The sequence below is a fragment of the Leptonychotes weddellii genome, chromosome 1 (assembly GCF_054177405.1).
Source record: "Leptonychotes weddellii isolate Sample4059 chromosome 1, ASM5417740v2, whole genome shotgun sequence".
Taxonomy (NCBI): Eukaryota; Metazoa; Chordata; class Mammalia; order Carnivora; family Phocidae; genus Leptonychotes; species Leptonychotes weddellii.
This window is the reverse complement of record NC_138369.1, coordinates 66,364,182-66,386,829: the sequence shown is the minus strand read 5'-3', so window position 1 is coordinate 66,386,829 and position 22,648 is coordinate 66,364,182. Positions and strand designations below refer to the sequence as shown.

Here is a 22,648-nt window from a genome sequence, read left to right as displayed (position 1 = left end):
GAATTGCTTCAGAGGCAGTCAATAGGATTTAGTTACTGATTAAATGAGCAAGTCCCAGGTTTTGGACTTGTTAGTGATGGCTGATAACGCACAGGGGTGAAAGAGGTCTTGAAATCAGGATAATGGGCTCAGCTTCAGATATGTGGAGTTTGGGCAGTGGGCATTCAGGTGGCTTTATTATCCTGGCCCTCCTGAAAACATTACAGCTTAGGGACACAGATTTAAGAGTCATCAGTGTGAGTGAAAAAAGCTCTGGGCATAGATGAGGTTACTTGAGACTAAGTAAGGTAAAGAGTGCTAAGAACACCAAGCGAAAAGGAGAGAAGTCATTTCCTAAAGAGGAACCAATGTGTGGTAGGAAGCTACGTAAGAAGGAAATAGTATAGATGTCAGTTTATCACAACAGTTTGAAGAGAGTGATCTCTTTGGCATCACAATGTTCCTATGCTTTCAAATATTCGTTCGGCAGAGAACTCTCCAACCCTCTCACTCCAACTCTGAGGTTCATTTCCCAAGCTCTAATTAGACTACTGGACATATCTACATATCCCCTGGGTTCTAAAATCAACCTGCCCAGAAAAATCTGCCTCTCTCTTTCAGACCAGCATGCCTCCTCTTCCCTCAACTATGAACAGCCCTCTCAGTGTTTCCTTCTTCTGGCTAACTCTTGCCCAACCTGCTGGAGGGTAGGTAAATCCCATACTTTTAAATCCTCAATAGCACCAGTCAATGCCAATGACATAAGAGGTGCCTGGTAATTTTTTTTAACTAACAGTAATAACAAATAAATAGTAAAAAAAAATAGCTTACTTTGAAAACCACACAGACCCTTTTCTGCTTATGAGACGTCTTGAATTGGTCAATAATGTAGAATTAAAGTTTCATTTTTAAGCTGATACACTTTTTTGGTTGTCATTCCATGATTTTAAGGTAGAATGCTGCTGAATAGAGTATTTCTCTCATTTTAAAAACAGAATCAAGGGGCGCTTGGGTGGCTCAGTCGTTAAGCATCTGCCTTCGGCTCAGGTCATGATCCCAGGGTCCTGGGATCGAGCCCCACATTGGGCTCCCTGCTCAGCGGGAAGCCTGCTTCTCCCTCTCCCACTGCTTGTATTCCCTCTCTCGCTGTGTCTCTCTCTTTCAAATAAATAAAATCTTGAGAGAGAGAGGAAGGAAGGAAGGAAGGAATTAAAAAAAACAGAATCAACTAAGTAACTCCTTACATGTATGTGGATCCCTGACTTATGTTTTCTTTCTGTGGACCAACTGATCTCATAGAACAAATGATTGCCTATCACAGTGAAATAGAAACAAAGCATGACTTAAGCACACAGTAAAATTAAAATACATATATACATCATTATGAAGATGGAATCTACCAATGAGCTAAAACAAGAGATGTGTCATACCTTTTTCTTCTTCAGCAACTTTTTGCTGACATCTGCCTTCATAGCAGTAATTTCAGGAACTATTCTTCTCCCATAAGGTGAGGGCATTGTCTCTTCCAATTGAAGTTTCTTCACCTTAGGTTTGCCAACTTTACCTTTTATTGCTTTTCCAGCCATTCCGGCCAGAACATCCTCTCGTTCTTGTGCTTCCACTTTCTGAAGTATAATTAAAAAGGAGGCAAGGGGAAGAAGGTAGGTGCATAAACAACTCATAAGAAAAGACAATCACTACTGCATAAGAAATAAAACGAATATCACTCATTAAGGAATAAACCTTTCCTTTCAACTGATATAATCTAAAATAAACATTAAAAAAACAATAATTCTAAGTCAAAAGACCGGAGTTGTAGTCCCACGTCTAACTAGCTTCTCATTTGTAAAATAAGGGGGTAGTAACTAAACGACCTATATGGTCACTTCTAACTCTAAGATCCTATGATATACTGGGCAATTTTAGAAAAAGTTTTTATTTTCTACCTTTCTCTACCTTTAAAAAAAAACAGAATTCTACCTGGAGAAAACTAAATTATAAAAAAAAATTAAAATTTCTCTGTTATAAACCTAAAGACACTATCATTCTACTTTGTAAAAATCAAAGTACCAATATTCAATCATATATATTTTGTTCTTACCTCTTTGGGGGAAAAGAGACTGAATCAATAAGCTATTTTGAAGTCAGTTAAGAAAATTTAACTGATAGAAAGTATCAGAATTCAATTTATTCTAAATTCCCATTCCATATAACTTTTTATATTCATCTATTCTAGGTAGAAATTATTTTTTTTTTTTTAAGATTTTATTTATTTATTTGAGAGAGAGAGAATGAGAGACAGAGAGCATGAGAGGGAGGAGGGTCAGAGGGAGAAGCAGACTCCCCGCTGAGCAGGGAGCCCAATGCGGGACTCGATCCCGGGACTCCAGGATCATGACCTGAGCCGAAGGCAGTCGCTTAACCAACTGAGCCACCCAGGCGCCCAGAAATTATTTCTTTATAACTTCATATAGCTAGAAGTTTAATCCTAACGTGGCTTATAAACACATTAACCTTTACAGAGTTAAAAGAAACTGAAATAATTAAAGAAGAATTTTCATTATTTCATAAACATTACTTTTCCAAATATTTTTTAATGTAGACTTAACCTACATCCAGTTCATCAGCAAATGCTGCTAAGTCTTCTTTCCAAAGATCTGAAGGCGATTTTCTTTTAAGATCATTGACTTCTCGCCCCTATAATAAGAAAGTAGTATAATTTAAACAATCAGTAACTCAATAATATATAAAGGGTAAATCAAAATACTTCTTTTTGGAAAAAGAAAAACAAAGAAATGGATAATACTGAAATAGTTTCAAATTATTTAACCCACAAAAGTTCATACTTTAGCATCTCTCTGTTTAATCAGTTCTTCAACTTTTTCTTTAGTAAGAGACCACAGAGACATATTTAAAATATAATTAAAATCGGGGCCTGAAGGAGTTCCTGAATCAGAGGAACTATCATCATGCTGGTTTTGTGTTTCTTCCTCTTCTGCTGCCTGTAAAAAATAATAAACTTTATATTAAAGTCCTGTATAGTATTAAATCAATGCTGAATTTTACTGAATATTGAGCTAAAAATTCCACAAATGCTATACACTTAATACTCTATCTTAAGGGTGGATGGGGTTCTTTTAGATTATCTGCAGGATTACCTATAAAAAATGTATTTCCTATAAAAAGTTTTCTAAAAATACACAATAGTAAGTCTTCAAAAGGAACAGGTATATTCACTCCCCATTTATATAGGAATCTGATGAAAAATTAACTGCTTTGCCCAGGCACTAAGTCATGAAATGAGAAGATACCACATATCTTGAAATTAATAGAGTAGAACTAATGTTTTATCACTGCATCTTGTCAGATTTTTATACTGGTGAGTGAATGAACAATTTGAAACCCAAAATAAGTATCACTTATGGAGAATGTTTTACAGTTGTAATATAAATATGCTAAGGTACAGTCACTCATTTAGTATGATTTCTTAATAAAATTCTCTAAAGCAAGAATACTCATGTATGAAGAGAAGTTCAATTAAGAATTTAATAGCTGGTAAGTTAGAGTAAGAATTATGACGGGTATTCTAAAATTTTATTTATAAGGTCTTTTTTCATAGAAAAGATTGCAATAGGGGCGCCTGGGTAGCTCAGTCGTTGAGCGTCTGCCTTCGGCTCAGGTCATGATCCCAGCGTCCTAGGATCGAGCCGCCCTGCATCAGGCTCCCTGCTCTGCGGGAAGCCTGCTTCTCCCTCTCCCTCTGCCCCTGCTTGTGTTCCCTCTCTCACTGTGTTTCTCTGTCAAGTAAGTAAATAATCTTAAAAAAAAAAAAAAAAGAAAAAGAAAAAGATTGCAATAAAAAAATCCTCTTTTGCTAGTATTAAATTTCAAAATCCAGTGAATTTAATAGAAGTTATTATAGGTGACATCACCTCTAAGATTTTTAAAATAACAAGAGCCATTAAATAAAACTGCATTTAAATTATTTAAGGCACTCAGATAATTAAAAATGACTGAGTTAACCATGATACTCCATGAAACAAAAAGTTCACTTTTGGCAACCAAAAAAGAAAAAAAATGTTTTCAATTTAGTTTAAAATTTTCAGTAAAATAATGTATATATACTAAGTAAAGTTTAGTGTACTTTAGAAGAGATAAAAATATAAATTGCAAAGCAACATGCTTCATTACATAAACAAAACTATGAATTCAATTAAGCAACAATAGCCAAATAAGAAATGCTGTTGCTGAGTTCATCAATGATTAATAAGTACCTAGACAAACAGTACTTACGACAAATTAATAAATTCTACCATTTTTAAAAATTCTTCATGAAACAGTGTGTTTCTTTGGAATATTTAAGTTGTTACACTACTATTAAAATATTACTAGGGTGTCATAAAATCCTGTTTAGATCCACACTTTAAAAGTCTATTTGCTCTAGGTTTTGATGACACCCAAAGTAGTATTAACGAACACTCAATGAATATATGTGTACTATCATTGTTAACATGAAGATAACTAAGGATATTTTCAGAAATCAGAAAAATAAACTTTTCAAGTTCCAATGACAGAATTCTATTATGTTAAAAAAAAAAAAACCTCTAATCTCATAATTATCTGCTTTATAATTCTCTCTTCTCCAACTCTACACAATAGGACACTCTTATAAGAGCAGCTTCTTTTGTTACCTTAACCCCCAAAGTGAACACATGGCCAAGATGCTGAGAAAATTTTGATGGTGACAATGAAATTATTGAAACCAACCACTAAGTTTTACCCATGAAATCTACTTCCACTGGAAGGGCATTCTCAAACCCTACACACCTTTACCTTTTAAAACTAAGCATTAAATTTACTAGCTTACTAGTTAATATTTTTTAAGATATAGTTTAAACCAACAATCCATGGAGAAGGGCAAGCAGTGTATAAACCATAATTTGGGATTCAAAAATGCAGTAAAATACATTGAAAGGAAAGCAAAAGTGCTCGGATCATCTTAATTTTGAATATTCCCCACCTTGTCCTACCCCATTTTCCCTAAACGATAAATAAGCCTATTATCTTAACATGTAATTGCTAAGTATATAATTTATTCTAATTTTACTTGCTCTAATATCTGGCATTATACTGACTGTTCAAAATTTTAAAAAGTTTAAATAATATAAACAAAAGCAGCATGTCAATGTAGTTGATAAAAAATATGGAAAACACTGTGGGTTGAGAATTCATAAATGTAAGGAAGTTATATCCTATAATCGTAACTATTTCTTAAGGATAATAACATCAGTATCATATATACACAACATTCTAGTTAAGTAAAAAATTAGTCATTTCCATAATTTTCTTCCTTTTGTACATTTGTGTTCTCAATCACAATGTTGTATTGCCTTTTTAAGTTTTTCTTTTAATTATACACAACAGCAAGAAACTAACTCTTGAGAAGAATCTCAAAGTTTCAATATTCCATTCACTGAATACTAGATATTTGAAATGGATAATTTAATAAAACATCAGACTTTTAATCTGAAGTTCCAGGGTTTAAATCTCTAGTCTAAGATCTAAGCACAGGGCAGAGCACATACTTGGGTGCTCGATAAACACTATAATATTGAACATTTTGTCTTTAGTCTTCCCAGCATAAACCGAAACCAGACCAAGTGAATGGTGACTGGATACCATACTCTGACCATAGTCAGACCAGTGTGAAATGATTTATGTGCTACCAGTGTAGTTCCCAGATAGTACACATGCACCTCACAAAAGCCACCACCACAAACAACTAACACCCTTTAATGGCAGGCTCAGAAAAAAGGCCAAGGAGACTGAGCTACCTTCTCACACCTGGAGTCATTTCTCCAGGCCCTGGTTGAGTCACACTGGCAAAGTGCTTTGTGGTGGGTGTGCACTGCAAATTCCTGTACTGTATCTGTTCTGTGGATAAACAGAAGACTTCAGTCTCCAAACAGACAACTCGGCACCTTTATAGCAGTACTGAATTTAAAATTTAGGGACTGGGTTTTTTGTTTTGGAATTTGCTTTTAAAAGCTTCTCTGAATGTCTTGTTCTGCAAATGATTACCTTTTCTTGTGCTTCTTTCCAGGCTTTCACTGGGTCAGATTCATAACCTCTCTGGACTAACATTTGAATCAAATCTTTCTTTGACCTATTCTCTATGTGAGGGAAAAATAAAGTTAGGATCAAGAAAAGAGATTCAATTTGTATTTGTTTATATTCTACTGATAAAAATGTCTTCTATTAATAAAGATTTTTTTTCCATTTTAACTAATGTTTAAATTTTTAAAGATTGCATCTTACCTATAGTAATTTTTCCTTGTATCTTCTCTAAAATGAAACGGGCTTGATTGTTAAGCTTTGTAGATTCTGCTCCCAACATTCCTACAAGCCACTCCTTACGTAAACCATAATAACTTAATCGTAAATCAAAGAATTCTTTCAAAATGTCTTGCACGGTTTCATACTTCTTGAGACATCCCATATGATCAAAGAGTACCTAAGAAAAACACAGTTTTTGAAGATGACATAAATCTGTATTGGTATTTTTAACTTGTGTGACATCTACAGTACTTAAAATAACTATAACACACTTAAATGAACATACACCACCCCTAAAAGCTGTTAAACAGAACCAAAACTATTAAGTACATTTCGGTAAATATTCTTTTCAAGAAACTGATAAATTCTCAAAACTATGAAAATATTTAAAATAATTTTGAAAATAAAAATAGATCCTTTAAAAAAAGGTTCTAATTCAAAATGGCTATAAAACCATCTAAGAAATTTTTTTCAAACTAAAAGCATTCTAAGTTTACAAATGTTAAATTTAAAGTTCTCTCTCCCCCATATACTCAATAGATGTGTATTTGTCTCTTTTTGTTTGTTTATAATTATGCTATAATTCATTCAAACTTTCTCAATTTGGAGGAAAATTTTTACTTCTTCTCTATCCTTTTTCTCCTTTTTTCTGTCTTTCTTAGCAGATCATGGCAGTTTGTCTTAGCCACTGTGCTACTGGATTTTTTCTTTATGTCTAAAAGCTAATTTGGAATGGAATGAGGGTAATCATACATGTTCACTTTCTACCTTTCTCTCCAATTATATACAAACACAAATATACAAGTTTAATAAAGCAGATTAGAAATATGGGGAGATGAGTACTCCACAATTAAAATGCTAATAGAGACAGGCATAAGGAACATGAAAATCCTGCACCAATCACTCCCATAACTTTTGGTCAGGGTGTGTATATCCCATGTGCTCAAGCCCAGATGCACCAATGCAGAGTTGGGATTAAGAGTAGTGGATAATAATCTAAAGGAATGCACCTTTAGATTCTTGATCAAATATACAGGGGGAAAAACATTCAGACTTACTACAGCCACAACCATCATGAAACCAATTATAAAAATTCTACTTATGGCATGGAAGAAACATTAAATTAATAGTAAATCTAGTCAATTACCATGGAATTACACGTAAGAGTAGTTTGAAGTTTAAAAACTTTGTGCAATCCAGCAGCTTCTGCTTGTGCTAGCTTCTCTTCAGTCATTTTCACCACAAATTTCACAGTTGTATCAGTATGATATTCTTTATAATCAGAAATTAATGCCGGTGTTTTATCTGTTCCATTTAACATAGGTTCTAAAACCTGTTCTTTGTATACCTATAAAAGATTTAAAAAAAAGTAATTCTTTTCCTGACACACACTCACGTTCTCATACTACAAATCATGCAATTTTTTAAATATTCCCTACTCTGGTGGGGAAAAAAAGAAAAACCTCCCTCTCTATCATCTGCCCAGTCTGTACAGAGGACAATATACGGGGGTCTCAATGGTGAAAGAAGATATACAACGTAACGGTTCTGATTTGCTCACACACCAAAGGGCAAGGAAAAGGCTAAGTATGAAGAGGATGACATTAACTACATCTGACAAGAGATGACATGCATACTTTTAGATCTGTAACAGCTGATACTGACATGAATTTGTTAACCATATTTATAAGGGTTCCAAGCCAGCTTAAGTCATTCTACATGTAGAGAAATTAAGCTTTTAAATTACTATTTGAATACTCAAAGCACAAATTCAACTGGATGGGTCAAAAATGTATATAGGAATTTTTAAACACGATACAGACTTAGGACAAACAACAATGGAATCATATTCTTACCAGAAAGCATTCCACTGCCCTCCTGACAGGCAGCGAAAATACTTCTACTAACCTGTGTCCAAGTTCTAACTGGAAGCTCTGTAATCTCCACTGTGTTTCTATCCACCACAAATATTTCACCACTGACTGCATACTGGTTTTGACCAAGCTCTTGGATGGTTCCTTTAAAGTTTTTGTAATTTGGAAGCTGCAGAGAAAAATAAAAATAACTTAAGGCCCTGACTTCTCTCCTAACCGCCAGTACAATATTTGAATGCCCCTTAGTCTATGGTCTACTGCTACTAACAGATTAACATGAATGAAACTAAATTCCTCATCCTTAATAGTCTGTCTCCAAATAATCACTCAACCTTGAATTCATAGCTTCTGTTAATATAATCTCAGCATCTCGCAATCTCAAAACCTTAGCTTTAGGCGCCCAGGTGGCTCAGTCTAAGTGTCTGCCTTTGGCTCAGGTCATGATCTCAGAGTCCTGGGATACCACCCTGCCTTGGACTCCCTGCTCAGTGGGGAGTCTGCTTCTCCTTCTCCTTCTGCTCCGCCCCCCTGCTCTTGCACTCTGTCTCAAATAAATAATCTGTAAAAACAAAAACAAAAAACCTTAGCTTCATCTTTCCTAGTCTTAGAATATTTTTTTCAGCCTATTGCCTCTATACCTCCTTCTCCCCTAGACTAATAGTCCTTTAAAATCAAACTCCTTGGATGTTATATTGAAAGTCTTCCACAGTCTGGACCCATTCTAACTTTCTAACTTTTCTCCAATGATTTGCCTTCCATACCCTGAATATTTTGAATATTCTTACCTATATATGTATATGTATCTATATACACATATACGTATCTACCCGTATATATACTGAGCACATGAAAACATGTATTGACCAGATTGTCTTAATATTCTAAAATACATCTGAAAGGATTAAAACACTATAATCATAAAGCATTTTATACTTCTATTAGAAATATCTTAAGTACTTTAAAGTATTTAAGGAGAAAAACAGATTTTAAATCATACTAGTAATGTTTTATTTTAAAATACAAGAATGAGGGCGCCTGGGTGGCTCAGTCGTTAAGCGTCTGCCTTCGGCTCAGGTCGTGATCCCTGGGTCCCGGGATCGAGTCCCACATCGGGCTCCCTGCTCGGCGGGAGGCCTGCTTCTCCCTCTCCCACTCCCCCTGCTTGTGTTCCTGCTCTCGCTATCTCTCTCTCTGTCAAATAAATAAAATCTTTAAAAAAAATAAAAAATAAAATACAAGAATGAAATAAAACTTGGAGAGAAATACATAAAACCATGAAGTGTGTTTCTATATGCTGGTTTTATCAAGTTTTTTTCCTCTTTGCTTATATTTTCTACAATAAGCCCTACCATTTTTGTAATACAAATACATTTTAAGTGTATCATGATAAAGGGAAATTTCCAGATGATTTTAAATCACATAGAAAAGGGGAGGACACTTTTTTGAGAAGTTTTTCTTGGAGGTAGTTTGGGGCAAAAACAAGCACAGTGGATGATATAAGGGCAAAAAAAAAAATATGGGGATACATTAAAATATATACAATTGTTTTTAAGATTCCTTACAACTCCAATATGACTTAGTTTGAGAACAAAAAGTTGCATATAATTTTGTCATAAAAACATTATTCTCTATGTAATTTAGATATTTGAAAACCTGAAATATGAAGTATTTTTAATTTTCAAAAAAGTTTTTCCCCATAATCCTTATCTCCAGGCTTTTCCCAAAGCTTGTATCTTTTACTATAAGCACATATTAAGTTACATACTAAGGTCTTTATTGTCCACATATGTTCCAAAATGCAAATGCTTCCATTACTTTTCTAAAATGACTGGACTTTGTAGTTAGTACATTATCATTTGTTAAATAAACAATATAAGCAGTAAGTTCTAAATAATTACCATAGGATGAGGATCCAAGCCATCTAGCATTCGTCTGACATTGTTCACAATTTCCCTAGCATCATAGTTGGGTAGTTTACAAGCCCATCCAGTACCAATGCCCTCAGCACCATTTATTAAAACCATGGGAATTATAGGAATATACCACTCAGGTTCAACGCGTTGATTATCATCATAAAGGAATTTGAGCAGGTTGTCATCCACAGCAGGAAAAAGCAGTCTTGATAAAGAGCTAATGAAAGGGAAAAAATATGGAAAAATGTCCCGTTTTAGGAAATTAAACTTTATAAAGACTTTACATTTCAAAAATTAAGAAAAATGCTTTCTAAAATTTTGATTACATGTACTTAAATACAACTTACCTAAACTTACTACCAAATACATTTCTCTCAGGCAGAAAGCCAGAATAAAATAGCCCTATTTTACTTACGTGCTTACTTACTAGTCCACCTAATTTCTTAGTATTGATAAATCATGTTTTATGGATTTCCTCTTACTCTGACTAAACCCCCAAACCCTTCTTCAGCCTAAAAAGTAGTTGGATCAGAAAAAATCCTTACATTAATTAGGACATGTTTCACCAATAAGTCACAAACACTGAGATCAACAAACTTCATTCTATTTGCAATCAAGTAATTTGGAGCATTCACGCTCAACAGAGTACCCAATCATCTCTCCATACTTACAATTCTATTAAACATTTAGTTAGTTCCAATATACTTCAAGTAGAACTTTATATCACTGTATCAGCAAACTGTTACCTTAACATTGTGAAAATATAACGAGGGCTTGCAGCATCTTTGCCACCATGAAGCCGAGTTCCAAACTGACCAATAGGCTGAAGCAAGTTAATGTTGTTGCTTCCCACAAAGTTCTGAGCCAAATTCACAATAGTCATCATCAATGCTTGCTACAGCATAGAAACAGAATATAATATTAATATTCTAAATTTTCTATACATATTCCCTAATTTTTATTAAAATCCAAATTCTTGATTCTCTTACATTTCCAAAGAACTTATAAAAGAAAAAATACTTTATTATGCTTAATTATCATTCTTCATGCCCGTAAATACAGTTTTCAATTGATTGCAATCTTAATGCTTACTTCTCCATGATGATAAGCAGACATCTCAGCAACAGATCCAGCCAACTGGGCAACTTTTACTTCACGTTTATCATTCCTCTTGAAACAGGTAAATAAAACTTTTCGTTGTCCTGGTTTAAAACCTATTTTTAAAAAGAACAACCCTCTTTTAAAAATATTACTCCAGATATAGTTGCAATGTTTCTTTTAATGACAACAGTGTTCTATATATTCAGGAGAAAAAAGCAAAGATATAGTTTGCTTTTGAAAAATAACTAAAATTGTTACTTGAGATTCTATAACACAGTAAGTACATAGTAACATGTTTTTATATCATCTCAGTCTATTCCAAAAGTGAGGTGCCAGGTAAAAGACCACCCCTTCTGGTCTTAAAGAACTGCTCAATGGCACCAAATCCCTTTCACAGGAGTTGCCGAGTTGCAGAACATTCATACACCCAAAATGTCAGTTGTAACTAAAGTAGCAGCAAACCATCAATAAGCCTAAAAAGTATATTACTAGAGTATCCCAAATCAGAAAACCCTTATAAAGAAGAGATGTGTTGTGGCAGTTAAGAATGCAGGCTTTAGAATCTCACTGATCTGGATACTCTTCTCAACTTGGCCATTTACCATTTGACTTTTTGCAAATTACTAAACCAATAGTCTCAGCGTCCTCATCAGTGTAATAGAAATAATTACCTTCCTAACAGGGTGATCATAAGGATTACATGAGATAATGCAAGCAAAGCATTCTGCTTCCTTATCATTCTTCTTGCTCTAGGCCAATGAGCACAGTAATAAACTTTTCAGTATATGCTAGCTATCATCATCATCGTGGGCTCAGAACATGGTAGAAACAAGATGACAAAATATGGCCACTTTCCTTGAGAATTTTATAATCTAATTGAGGAGGCAAAATTGACACAAGTAAAATAAGAGGCACACAATACTGGAAGAGAAGTTTAGGCATCTGAAACCAATTTAGACTGCAATTGTTAGAGAAGACTTCACAGAAGGGATGTAACTTAAAGCTGAATTAGATGGATGGGTAGAACCATCTGCTATTAGCTGAAAACCCAAGCAACACAAAGATCAACTTGCTAAAAGTTATAAAACGAAAATTAAATATTTCCAGATAGAAGAAAAAAAACTCCTCTAACTATCAAGTACCAGTTTCCAAATTTTTTTTGGCAAGTTCGATAAGTTAGGTTTTGGGTACTAAGGCATAAAGGTGTTTTTTAAAATTTAGTCTTGGATAACTATTTTAGAATCTATAAAAATCCCATTTTATATTTTATTTTAAAAAGTCTGCAATCAACCTGGGGCAAACCTTTAAAAACTGGCTTTAAGGTTAATTTTCCTGAAAAGCTTAAAAAGCATTTAAGAGATTCAAATTAAGGAATATGAAAGATTTCAGTCCTACCAAAAGATCTCAAAAACAAATTCAGAATTTTAAATTTTATTATAAGAATAGCTTATAGTACATGAAATTAAAATATACTCAATAACTACATACAAAAGTGAGAAAGATTTTAAAACAAAAGCTACTTACCATCAACAAGAGATGGTATAGATCTTTCATTGTCTGAGTTTGAGAAGAGAATCAATTCCTTGTTGATGAAATCATTGTAAGTCAAATGTTTTGTTGCTGTACCATACAAAAATTGCTAAGAGAAAAGTTATATAGCAACACTGTCATTATTCCTGCATGAATTTTAGTCTCTTTCATCCCCAGACCACCACTCTTTATGACTAACCTCTGGTAAGCCATGTAACCTACGCTGTCTCCGGTCTTCCATAAAATTGGTTAACCATTCTTTTCTGTCATCAATCTTCTTTTTACTGAATGCCTGAAAGATTCCAGGTAACAATTCCACACATTAAAAATTAAATGACTTTCATTATACAAATAAAATTTATAAAGGCAAATAACTAATTATTAATTTCTCAGAAATTGAGTTTTTTTTCCAATAGGCTTTTGTCAAAAATATACTTGAACAGAAGTCTTTCAATTAAAGAACTTTGAAAGCAGAGCATCTGTGTGTGAGACTGGGGTGAAGAAACACTAAGATTAACTAGTTTGGACATTTGAGTTCAAAAGAGACTTACAGAAAATCAAGACTGGGAAGAAAGGTATGGCAGGAAGGGGGATGGATATCATGAAAAAATTTTTTTAATTAACTTGATTACCAAGGTAATGGCAGCATCGTCTTCAGGACCAGCATATCTAAACAAGATGCGGTGCCTTTCCATATCAGCAAAATATTCCTTTGCTTCTTTAGCTGTGCTGGTACCCAACCCTGCACAATTTAAAAAATAAAATTGAAAAAAATCCAGACAGAGAACGACAAATACTACATGAGCTCACTTACATGTAGAATCTAAAATTTCGAACTCATAAAAAGAGTAAAATGGTAGTTGCCGGGGACTGGGGAGAGGGGGAAATGGGGAAATGTCAATCAAAGAGTACAAACTTTCAGTTACAAGGTGAATAAGTTCTGGGGATTTAATGTATAGCATGGTGCCTACAGTTAATAATACTATGTTGTATACTTGAAAATTGCTAAGAGATCTTAAATGTTCCTTCCATACACACAAAAAATTAACTATGTGAGGTGATGGATATGTTAATTAACTTGATTGTGGTAATCAGTTTACAACATACGCATATATCAAAACATCATGTTGTATACTTTAGATATGTATAATTTTATTTGTCAATTCTTCTTCAAAAAAGCTGAAAAAATTTCCAAGAATTATGAACATTAATGGCTGTTTAAAACCATTAAAAGCTGACAGATCAAGCTGGCAACACATGTACCAATGGATCAATTTTAATAGACAAAAACCAGACATTACATGCCTCCTGATGTAAATATACAATACCACTTGTTAAATGTTTTTGCAACGTAAATCTAATCCAAGTCTTATCAAGCCTCCAATTTAACTACCAGTTAACAGAAAGTAAGAGGCAGAGGAACATACTATATACTTAATGAAATTACAGGGATAATCAGCAAAATCCAGAATGTGTTAAATTATACAGGACAAACAATCCAACTTTTTGAACAAATAAATTACAAGGAAAAAAATATGAAAAGAGAAACAATATATTAAGATTTAATAGATTTATCAAACCAAATGCAATGTGTGGACCCTGACTGGATCCAGACTCAAAACAAAACAAACATTTTTATTATAATCAGAAGAATTTTAACAATGACTATTTAAGGTTATTAAAGAAAGATATGATAAATTATGAACATTCTTTAAACATTCTTTTAGAGATACATACTAATATATTATGGAAATAATATAAAATCTAGAAGTTATTTCAAACTAATGGGGAGGAGATAAGAGTTTTGATAAACAGGATTGGCAGTGAAATGGTGATTATTTGAGTGCATGGGAAGCCCATCATACCAGTCTCTCTACTTCTATAAAATTTTCCATAAATTCTTTAAAAATCAACCATAGCTACTTTTTGTAGTCTAAAACAAACTTTCCAAATATTTTATAATGATCTCAAAAATAAATTTATGTCAGTGGTAACTTCACAAAATTTAAGTATTTTAAAATACAAACCTTTGTAGTATTTTATTTTCCAGGCTTTCTGGTTTTCTATATGTTTTTTCCACTCATCAAATTCAGGAATACTATAGAAGGAAAGTTCCTGCTTATTTTTGCTAGCCTTAAATTAATAAAAAAAAAAATTAGTTTTCTGCTATTCTTTAAGCAACAGTATAAAAATATATTAATGTAAATAGTACCTTCACAATAGGAGTAATGAACTCTTCAAGAAAGCCATGCTTCAAAAGTGATGGCCAATTGTGATGGATGAAATTAATAAGCAGGCCTTTAATGTGAGAACCATCTTGATCCTAAATAAATGTTAGTAAAGAGTGCTATAATAATTTTATGAACCATAATTATTTATATAACCAAATTTTAAAATGTATGAATGTAGCACAGGCAAAATTCCAAATTTTGGAACTGCACTTTAAAAACCAGTAAAGATTATCCTTTAGATGTACACAGTAAAGAATTTTTTCTTAAAATTTAAATAATGAATATAGCTAGTGATAGACTAAATCTTCCTATCATTACAAAATACACTATCATTGTATGTTTTATATAGATTTCACTAAGAGAATGATATAAGGATGAAAATACATAAAACATGGTTATAATGCCACTTCACTGAACAAGGGAAGGAGTAATCCATGGAGTACAGGTGTGAAGTCTTATCTTGATATAAAAACTGCTAAATATCTGCTTAAAACTACATAGCAGCTTTTTCAGTGGAAGATTTTCTATACAAATGCTTTTAATTAGAGTACATGAGACATGCAGTTGGATGCATATGAAATTCTTCCATTTTGGTTTTCCAGTTCTTTCCTAATTACTGCCATTTTACTATTCAAGTCCTAGTTTTTGCACATCTCAAATTATGCCATCATATACAAACATTATCCATCATCCTATTGATTAATCTTTGTTGCTTAAAAATTTCATCATTCCCTTTCGACTTATAGGTAGGCTTCAACCCCACAATACTACCATGCATTCTACTCTTCTCATATTTATTGCATTTAAAAACATTTTTAAAATAACCAAAAAGATGGCTGCATAAAATGTGCCTCACACAAACAATGCCATTGAATGTTTTCTTCTCCTCACTTTGATGTACAATCATTTTCCCTTTTACTTTCTTGGAGAAAGTCTCATGAAACAAATATCAAAAGGGCACTCTGAAAAAGATAAGTTTTAAATATGTGGCAACCTTTAAACCAACCTGATCAGTCATAATCATAATCTTCCCATAGCGTAAAGTTTTCAGAGATTCTGCATCATCATAACTTTTCTTGTACTGTAGACCAACTATTTTGATAATATTGTTTATTTCTGCATTTTCCATGATCTGTGCAAAAAGAAAAATAATTCAAAGTATGTTAAAAGTGTTGAGGGGTGCCTGGCTGGCTCAGTCGGTAGAGTATGCGACTGTTGATCTCAGGGTTGTAAATTCAAGCCCAACACTGGGTGTAGAAAGTACTTAAAAATTAAAAAAAAAAATTTTTTTAAGTGTTGAAATATATAAAAAGTGAGTCAGAATTTACTTTTAAAAACTGAGCAATTTAAATAAAGTATTAAAATGTCATATATATGTGGAGATATGAGAGAAAGATACCTGTTTATGAGAAGCTTCCCGTACGTTAAGAATTTTTCCCCTAAGTGGAAAGACTCCATATCTGTCTCGCCCAATCACACCTAATCCAGACACAGCCAACGATTTGGCAGAGTCTCCCTCTGTTAATATCAGTGTACACTCCAGGGAATGTTTGCCACCTGAGAGATATTAAAAATGACATATACTCCAAATTCCTCAATTTTACCAATGAGAAAAATGAAGCCAGAAAAATTAATAATCACAATGACAGTAAAAGGTTAAGAGTAACATTATGCTCAGCATACTTTAAATGTTAAGTATATTTTACTGAATTCCTATCCCCTGAAAATTGGTAATATGTAGTGCATGTGTAATTTTAATGAAGTAAAATTATACTCTGCACATAAAATTGTATAGTCTGGAAAATGAATATTTTCTATAACCATACAATTTAACACTTAAAATCTTGAAAAAAAAAAATCTGAATCTTACCAGCATCATTAGCATCATCCAGTTTGGGAATACCTTTGATTTTACTATACTTTACTGATGAACACTTCTTGTTCAGCTGAGTCTGGGCTTTAAATTTCACCCAATTCAGAATACTTTCTACAATGCCACAGTTAGAAGCCTAAAAATCAAAGAATAATGATATACAAACAAGCCAGAAGTTCACACACTTAGCTAAAATTAATGTAATACTTGGAATCTGTGCAGTTATATGGCGAAACACTAACGGTGATGATAATGATACATGCTAGTAAATTTTACTCTAACTACAGTAAAGCTAACTCAGGCAGCTATACACAATAACCTATTGTACAGAAATACAAACAGATTTCAATAAAGGGCAACTTACCAAAATATGAAAAGAACTATTATAATAAACCCCATGAAAAATATACATAGCTTTTGTTGCAAGTTAATTTTGTTAAAATTAACATGGTAAATGCTGATCCACCCATGAATTTACTAGCTGGGAAATTCTAGACACTGACATTTCTTATATTCCTCAAAAACACAAATCTTGAATTTGCTATGACAAAAACTATTAATATATAGGAAACATTAGGATAATCAAGAACTTATGAATCATCCTTATTCTTTAAAAAGTTTGGTAATGAGAATTTCAACATTATATATTGTGTGTCACCATGCAGTGAGTCAATGTGTGACGAGATGTTAACCCAAAAAGAAGAGTGAAGAATCTCCAAGTTGGAGCTATTTATTTTTCATTATCCTGGGTAGTTTGATTTTAGGTGTAAGAAATAGTTTTCTGCAATGTGAGATATAAAAAGAGGTGGACTATGTTGCCAAATCTAAACTTAATCCACTCAAAATGAAAAAGTATAAAATCTAAAATCACTTCATCATGAATGCTATGAGGGCATAAATTTGCAAAAGCATTAATGTAGGGTCATTTGTATTCAGAATTAATGATTAGATGCAAAAGTACTATTTCTATAGGCTTTAAGCTGGGAACCTAAAAAACAACTTTTGTTTGTGAGGGCATACCTTTGAATTTACAATACCAGAATGTGATAAGTAAATTATTTCTATGGCAATTACAAAACACTCCTCCACCAAACTATAAACTTCCAAAGGGGGCTGTGATTTATTCATCTTTACATTCACAGTGCAAATATATTTAAAGGCACTTTACATATGTTTATTTAATATAGGTTTACTGATGGTACTGCTGAACAAGGGAAGTGAAGTAAATCTTGCTTATATACAACAGATTTTGAGAAATTATTAACAACTGCAAGGCTCAGTTATAAACCTAAGATTATTTATTTGTACTCTCACCTCATTAAAACAGTCCAAATACACGCAAAGTAAAATGAAATTTTAAAATATGTAGAATATGATAAATTTTATATTATGCATAGATTATCAAAATTTCAAAAAAAAAAACTATACAAAGGTAAAAATCAGTAGATGAAGTTGCAAGGAGTAGAAAAGATGAAATCAGGAGTCCTATAAGGACCTGTACATTTGTTAGAGGAAAATCTAGCTGTAAAATGGCCAATAAAAAGCTAAAAACACAATCAGTTACATGAATCCCTACTTTCTTGGCAAAACAACCCATTGTTTTACAAAACAAAGTCTATCCTTAGTGGTTTTCAGAATTAATTAAAATAAATCAACTAATTATTAATTTACAGTATAAGTGCCTATGCTCACAGTTAATATGAGAAACTAATCACAAAGAATAAATAAGTCAAGAAAACTACTTAATCAACTCTCAATAAAAGCACTGAGAAATAATAAAAATTTTACTCACTGCTTTAAAAAATTTTTCTGACAGTTGGCATTTGGACCCAAAACTTTTGGGTTGCAGAGTCATGTTTTCCTTAGTCTGAGAATCAAAAGTTGGATTTTCAATAAGGCAATTAATAAAAACCCATATATGGTTTTTTACCTGTTGAAAACATACCCCAAAAAAAAAAGTCAACATCAGAACTTATATCATTTAATAATTCAACAGAATATATAAAGCACCACTTACTTGAAATGGTTTTACTGATACACCAGCTTTGTTCTTTTTCTTAACTACTTCAATCAGTTTACCAACAACTTGATCTACTACATAATCCACATGACGTCCACCCTAAACAGGATCAAAAAAATAGAATATAAGATTTTCTATAGCTAGGGTAGCAAAATACTTACATATTCTTTTTTTTCTTGAATGAGCATTTAATCTTCACAACTTTGTGGAGTCAATATTATTAACCCAATTATGCAGAGGCATAATATGAATCTCAGAATTGCAGAGTTGGTTTTTAAAAAATAAGGTCTGAGGCGCCTGGGTGGCTCAGTCATTAAGCATCTGTCTTTGGCTCAGGTCATGACCCCAGGGTCCTGGGATCGAGCCCAGCATCAGGCTCCCTGCTCGGCGGGAAGCCTGCTTCTCCCTCTCCCACTCCCCCTGCTTGTGTTCCCTCTCTCGCTGTGTCTCTCTCTGACAAATAAACTTTAAAAATCTTTAAAAAAAAAATAAAAATAATTTTAGAAACTAAAAATAAGGTCTTTTTGGCTCTAGGTCCAATTAGCCAACCATATAGAACCATACACAAAGTAAAAACAATCAAATAAAGAAACATGGAAATGAGAAAAAATACTAGCAGACACAAGACTCAAACTTAGGAAATGTGGCAGCCATTGCCAGTTGGCCATCCAATGTCCATTCCCCCCTTTATTAAAAAACCTAAATTTGTTTTTACTTGGCAACATGCCCAGTTGGGTTAAAATATTAACCAATCTAGACTCCCTTGCAGTAGAGGTAGCCACTTGACTCAGTTCTAGCCAGAGACGTTAGTGAGATACACTAGATGGGATTTCCAGGAAAACTACTGTATTCCTGATAAAAAGGGAGTGATTTAGTTGGTATACACATTTGCCCAGACCCTTTCTCTCTCCCTAGAACTTGGAATTGAGGCATAGAGAAAAGAGCAGGTATCTTAAAGGCATGAGAATGAAAGCCACATGCTAAGGATGGCAGAAAAGAAAGTGAGGAAGAGCCTGGTCCCTGATGATGTAGAGTCACAGTACCAAACTAAGACTGCCTTCTCCCAGTCCCCAGTTATAAGAAGAAAAAATAAAACCTTTACATCTTTATGCCATTGTACATTAGGTTTCTATTACATATTACAAAATGCAATCATAACTAATGCAAAACTTGTTGACTTGAGAAAGTGATGCTAGATCATAAAAAACACAGTATTAAAAAAATAAGTTAAAACTTGAAGAGTGACAAATTATCAAATCCCTGCTTTAGATTATTCTAGAATACATGCTTGTATTGCCTAAGACTTTATTATGATCAATGGACAAATGCTTTTAGATGAGAAAAATTTCACTCACTTTTGAAATCCAAAAGCCTACAGAAGAGTGTTCAAACTCCTTTGAATGGCATATAACACATTCCACCATCTGACCCCAAAACAGACTCCTCTCCTATTATTCCTTCTTTTACACTCTAAACTCAGAACAGACTAAGGAATGTGTTAACATTCTAAATTCATAAAATATAAATGTATTCAACTATAAACACTAATCATATAAACTCAATGCTCAATGAATGTTTATATAAACTATAAGAGTTATTTTCATAGAAAATAAGTTTTCATTTTCATAAGCCAATTTTTATTTCACAAAAGCAGATTTGGAGTTTTTTGTTAATGTTTTTTATTTTGTTTTTAATGAAGGATTGTTCTATCACTGACATGGCAACAAAGAAATAGCACACTTACTTTTGTTGTTGCAATACTATTTACAAAGCTGATTTGCTGGAATCCCTTTTCACTCAGTGTGAGACAAACATCCCATCTTTCATTTGCAAGTTCATGAATAACTTTCAGCGCCACTCCAGTTTCATCCAACTTGTCTTTCACATAAAGATCTACATAACTGCGAAATCCATTTACCTATTAATCAGAAAACCAAAACCAATAAACAATCTTATATTGGCAGCTCAACTAGGTGAATGCCATCAGGTACTCTTACAGTTTCATTTTCCCTCATTCACAACAGCTCTTACTCCTCAGATCCAAACCTTCATGACTTCCCCCACTGTATTCCTTGATCCCTGCCTTTAAAAAGGAATTCATTTCTATATGTATCTGATAAAGAGAGGCTATGAAGGACAGGTAAATTATTATAAACTCTTTCGAAAGTTTAAGTTTTAAAATGACAAAGTAGACATCTAGTTTGAGTTCAGACATATAGAAGGCTTAAAGAAAAAAAAAAGAAAAGCTTCTGCCCTTACAAGAAAACAGCTGGTCAGACAGCAAACTGATTTTTCAAGAACCCTCAAAAAAAAAAAAAAAAAAACTGAATTCACAGGACAGCTGGCCATCCTGAGTCTGAAGAGAAACAGGTGTCTATAAGGAGACACAGAACACTAACCAATTTGCTTAAGTGAGGCAGAAGCTGCCTAATGTCATATAAGCCAAAATGAACATTAAACCAGAAATTCTGACAAGTTGCTGTAGGACAAATGTGGACAGTATGGGTATGTGAAGTACCTGAGGACTGTCATCATAAGGGGTTCCTACACTTACAGGCTTTTTCTCCAGAAACTCCAGCATGTTCTCACAGGGAAGGTCAGGGAAAATCTAGAAAAAGCTCCCCACCACGGTACTGCTGGTTGAGGGGAGAGAATAACAGCAGCCACTGGGAATTCCACCCGGGCTCCTCTCCCTTACCCATCCCAACCACAAAAACAAAACAAAACAAAAACAAAAACCAAAGAAAACAAAAACCTTAATTTGCAGGGGGAAAGATACTGCTAAAGAGTATTGGTAAAATATCACTATAGCTGGAATAAAATAATTCCAGCCCTACCTCATCCCACTCCCATCTCATTTAAGAAGAAAAAAAAAGTTTATTTTAAGGAGCAGGGATCCTGAAGAATACTAAATGAGAATACTGGTGGATACATGCTGCAGTTAGGGGAAGAAAATAAAGGGCAGAGGAAAAATCTCTACTTCTATAAGAGAGGTAGAAACACTTGTGAAGGCCAAACCCCTGAGACACAGGGCCAGAATGTACTCCAAAGTTTTGAGACTCAGTCAGACGTAAGTATCCTACAACCTACCACCATGTTAACAGGCCTCCAATAATAACTGGATTTCAGCAGGTTGGGCTGCAGAGACAGACCCTCCTTAAGGGGCAGCTCCAAGGCAAGGCCCAAAAACAAGGAAGAATTTTACATTTCTGGTGCCAAAAGCAACAACAAACCTCAGTGCTAGTTAAGTACAAAAACAATAAACTGCAAACACAGCCATTTCCTGTACAGATTAAACATAAATCCTGATACTAAAGCCTATTTGCTCTGTATCTACTATCCTATACAATGGGGCTGATTGTCAACAAAAGCATATGAGGCATGCCAAAAGGCAAGAAAAAACAGACTGAAAAGACAAAGCAATCATCAGAACCAGACTCAGATATGTCACAGATGTTTTAACTATCATATAAGGCATTTAAAATAACTATGATTACTATGTTCAAGGCTCTAATGGAAAAGGTACACAATATACAACTTCAGCAGAGAGATGGAAGCTTTAAGAAATAATCAAATGGAAATGCTAGGAATCAAAGGCACAGTAGAAGATATGAAGAATGCCATCAGCAGACTCATCAACAGACATATTAAAGGAAAAACTTAGTGAACTTAAAAATAGGGAAAGAGAAATTAAACAAACTGAAACACAAAGAGAAAATAGTGACTAAAGCAGAGCAAAACATTCAGGAGCTTAGGACAATACCAAACTATATAACATGTGCATAACTGGA

The 22,648-nt window shown here is 33.6% G+C and overlaps 1 protein-coding gene across 2 annotated transcripts in view; it reads right to left on the bottom strand.

Moving 5' to 3' along the window:
- TOP2B (DNA topoisomerase II beta) overlaps positions 1-22,648 on the bottom strand; it is a 60,917-nt gene that overhangs the window by 12,443 nt on the left and 25,826 nt on the right. For both annotated transcript variants that reach the window (XM_081825582.1, XM_081825583.1), the window contains exons 8-28: positions 20,602-20,775; positions 18,855-18,956; positions 18,630-18,767; positions 16,835-16,973; positions 16,364-16,521; positions 15,971-16,096; positions 14,946-15,056; positions 14,761-14,866; positions 13,366-13,475; positions 12,933-13,025; positions 12,728-12,842; positions 11,195-11,316; positions 10,849-10,997; positions 10,088-10,319; positions 8,224-8,358; positions 7,463-7,663; positions 6,298-6,493; positions 6,061-6,152; positions 2,826-2,981; positions 2,593-2,676; positions 1,410-1,604 (exon numbers count right to left, since the gene is read on the bottom strand). In XM_081825582.1, coding sequence (XP_081681708.1) covers positions 1,410-1,604; positions 2,593-2,676; positions 2,826-2,981; positions 6,061-6,152; positions 6,298-6,493; positions 7,463-7,663; positions 8,224-8,358; positions 10,088-10,319; positions 10,849-10,997; positions 11,195-11,316; positions 12,728-12,842; positions 12,933-13,025; positions 13,366-13,475; positions 14,761-14,866; positions 14,946-15,056; positions 15,971-16,096; positions 16,364-16,521; positions 16,835-16,973; positions 18,630-18,767; positions 18,855-18,956; positions 20,602-20,775 — 2,934 coding nt within the window. The remainder of the gene's footprint in view (positions 1-1,409; positions 1,605-2,592; positions 2,677-2,825; positions 2,982-6,060; positions 6,153-6,297; positions 6,494-7,462; positions 7,664-8,223; positions 8,359-10,087; positions 10,320-10,848; positions 10,998-11,194; positions 11,317-12,727; positions 12,843-12,932; positions 13,026-13,365; positions 13,476-14,760; positions 14,867-14,945; positions 15,057-15,970; positions 16,097-16,363; positions 16,522-16,834; positions 16,974-18,629; positions 18,768-18,854; positions 18,957-20,601; positions 20,776-22,648) is intronic.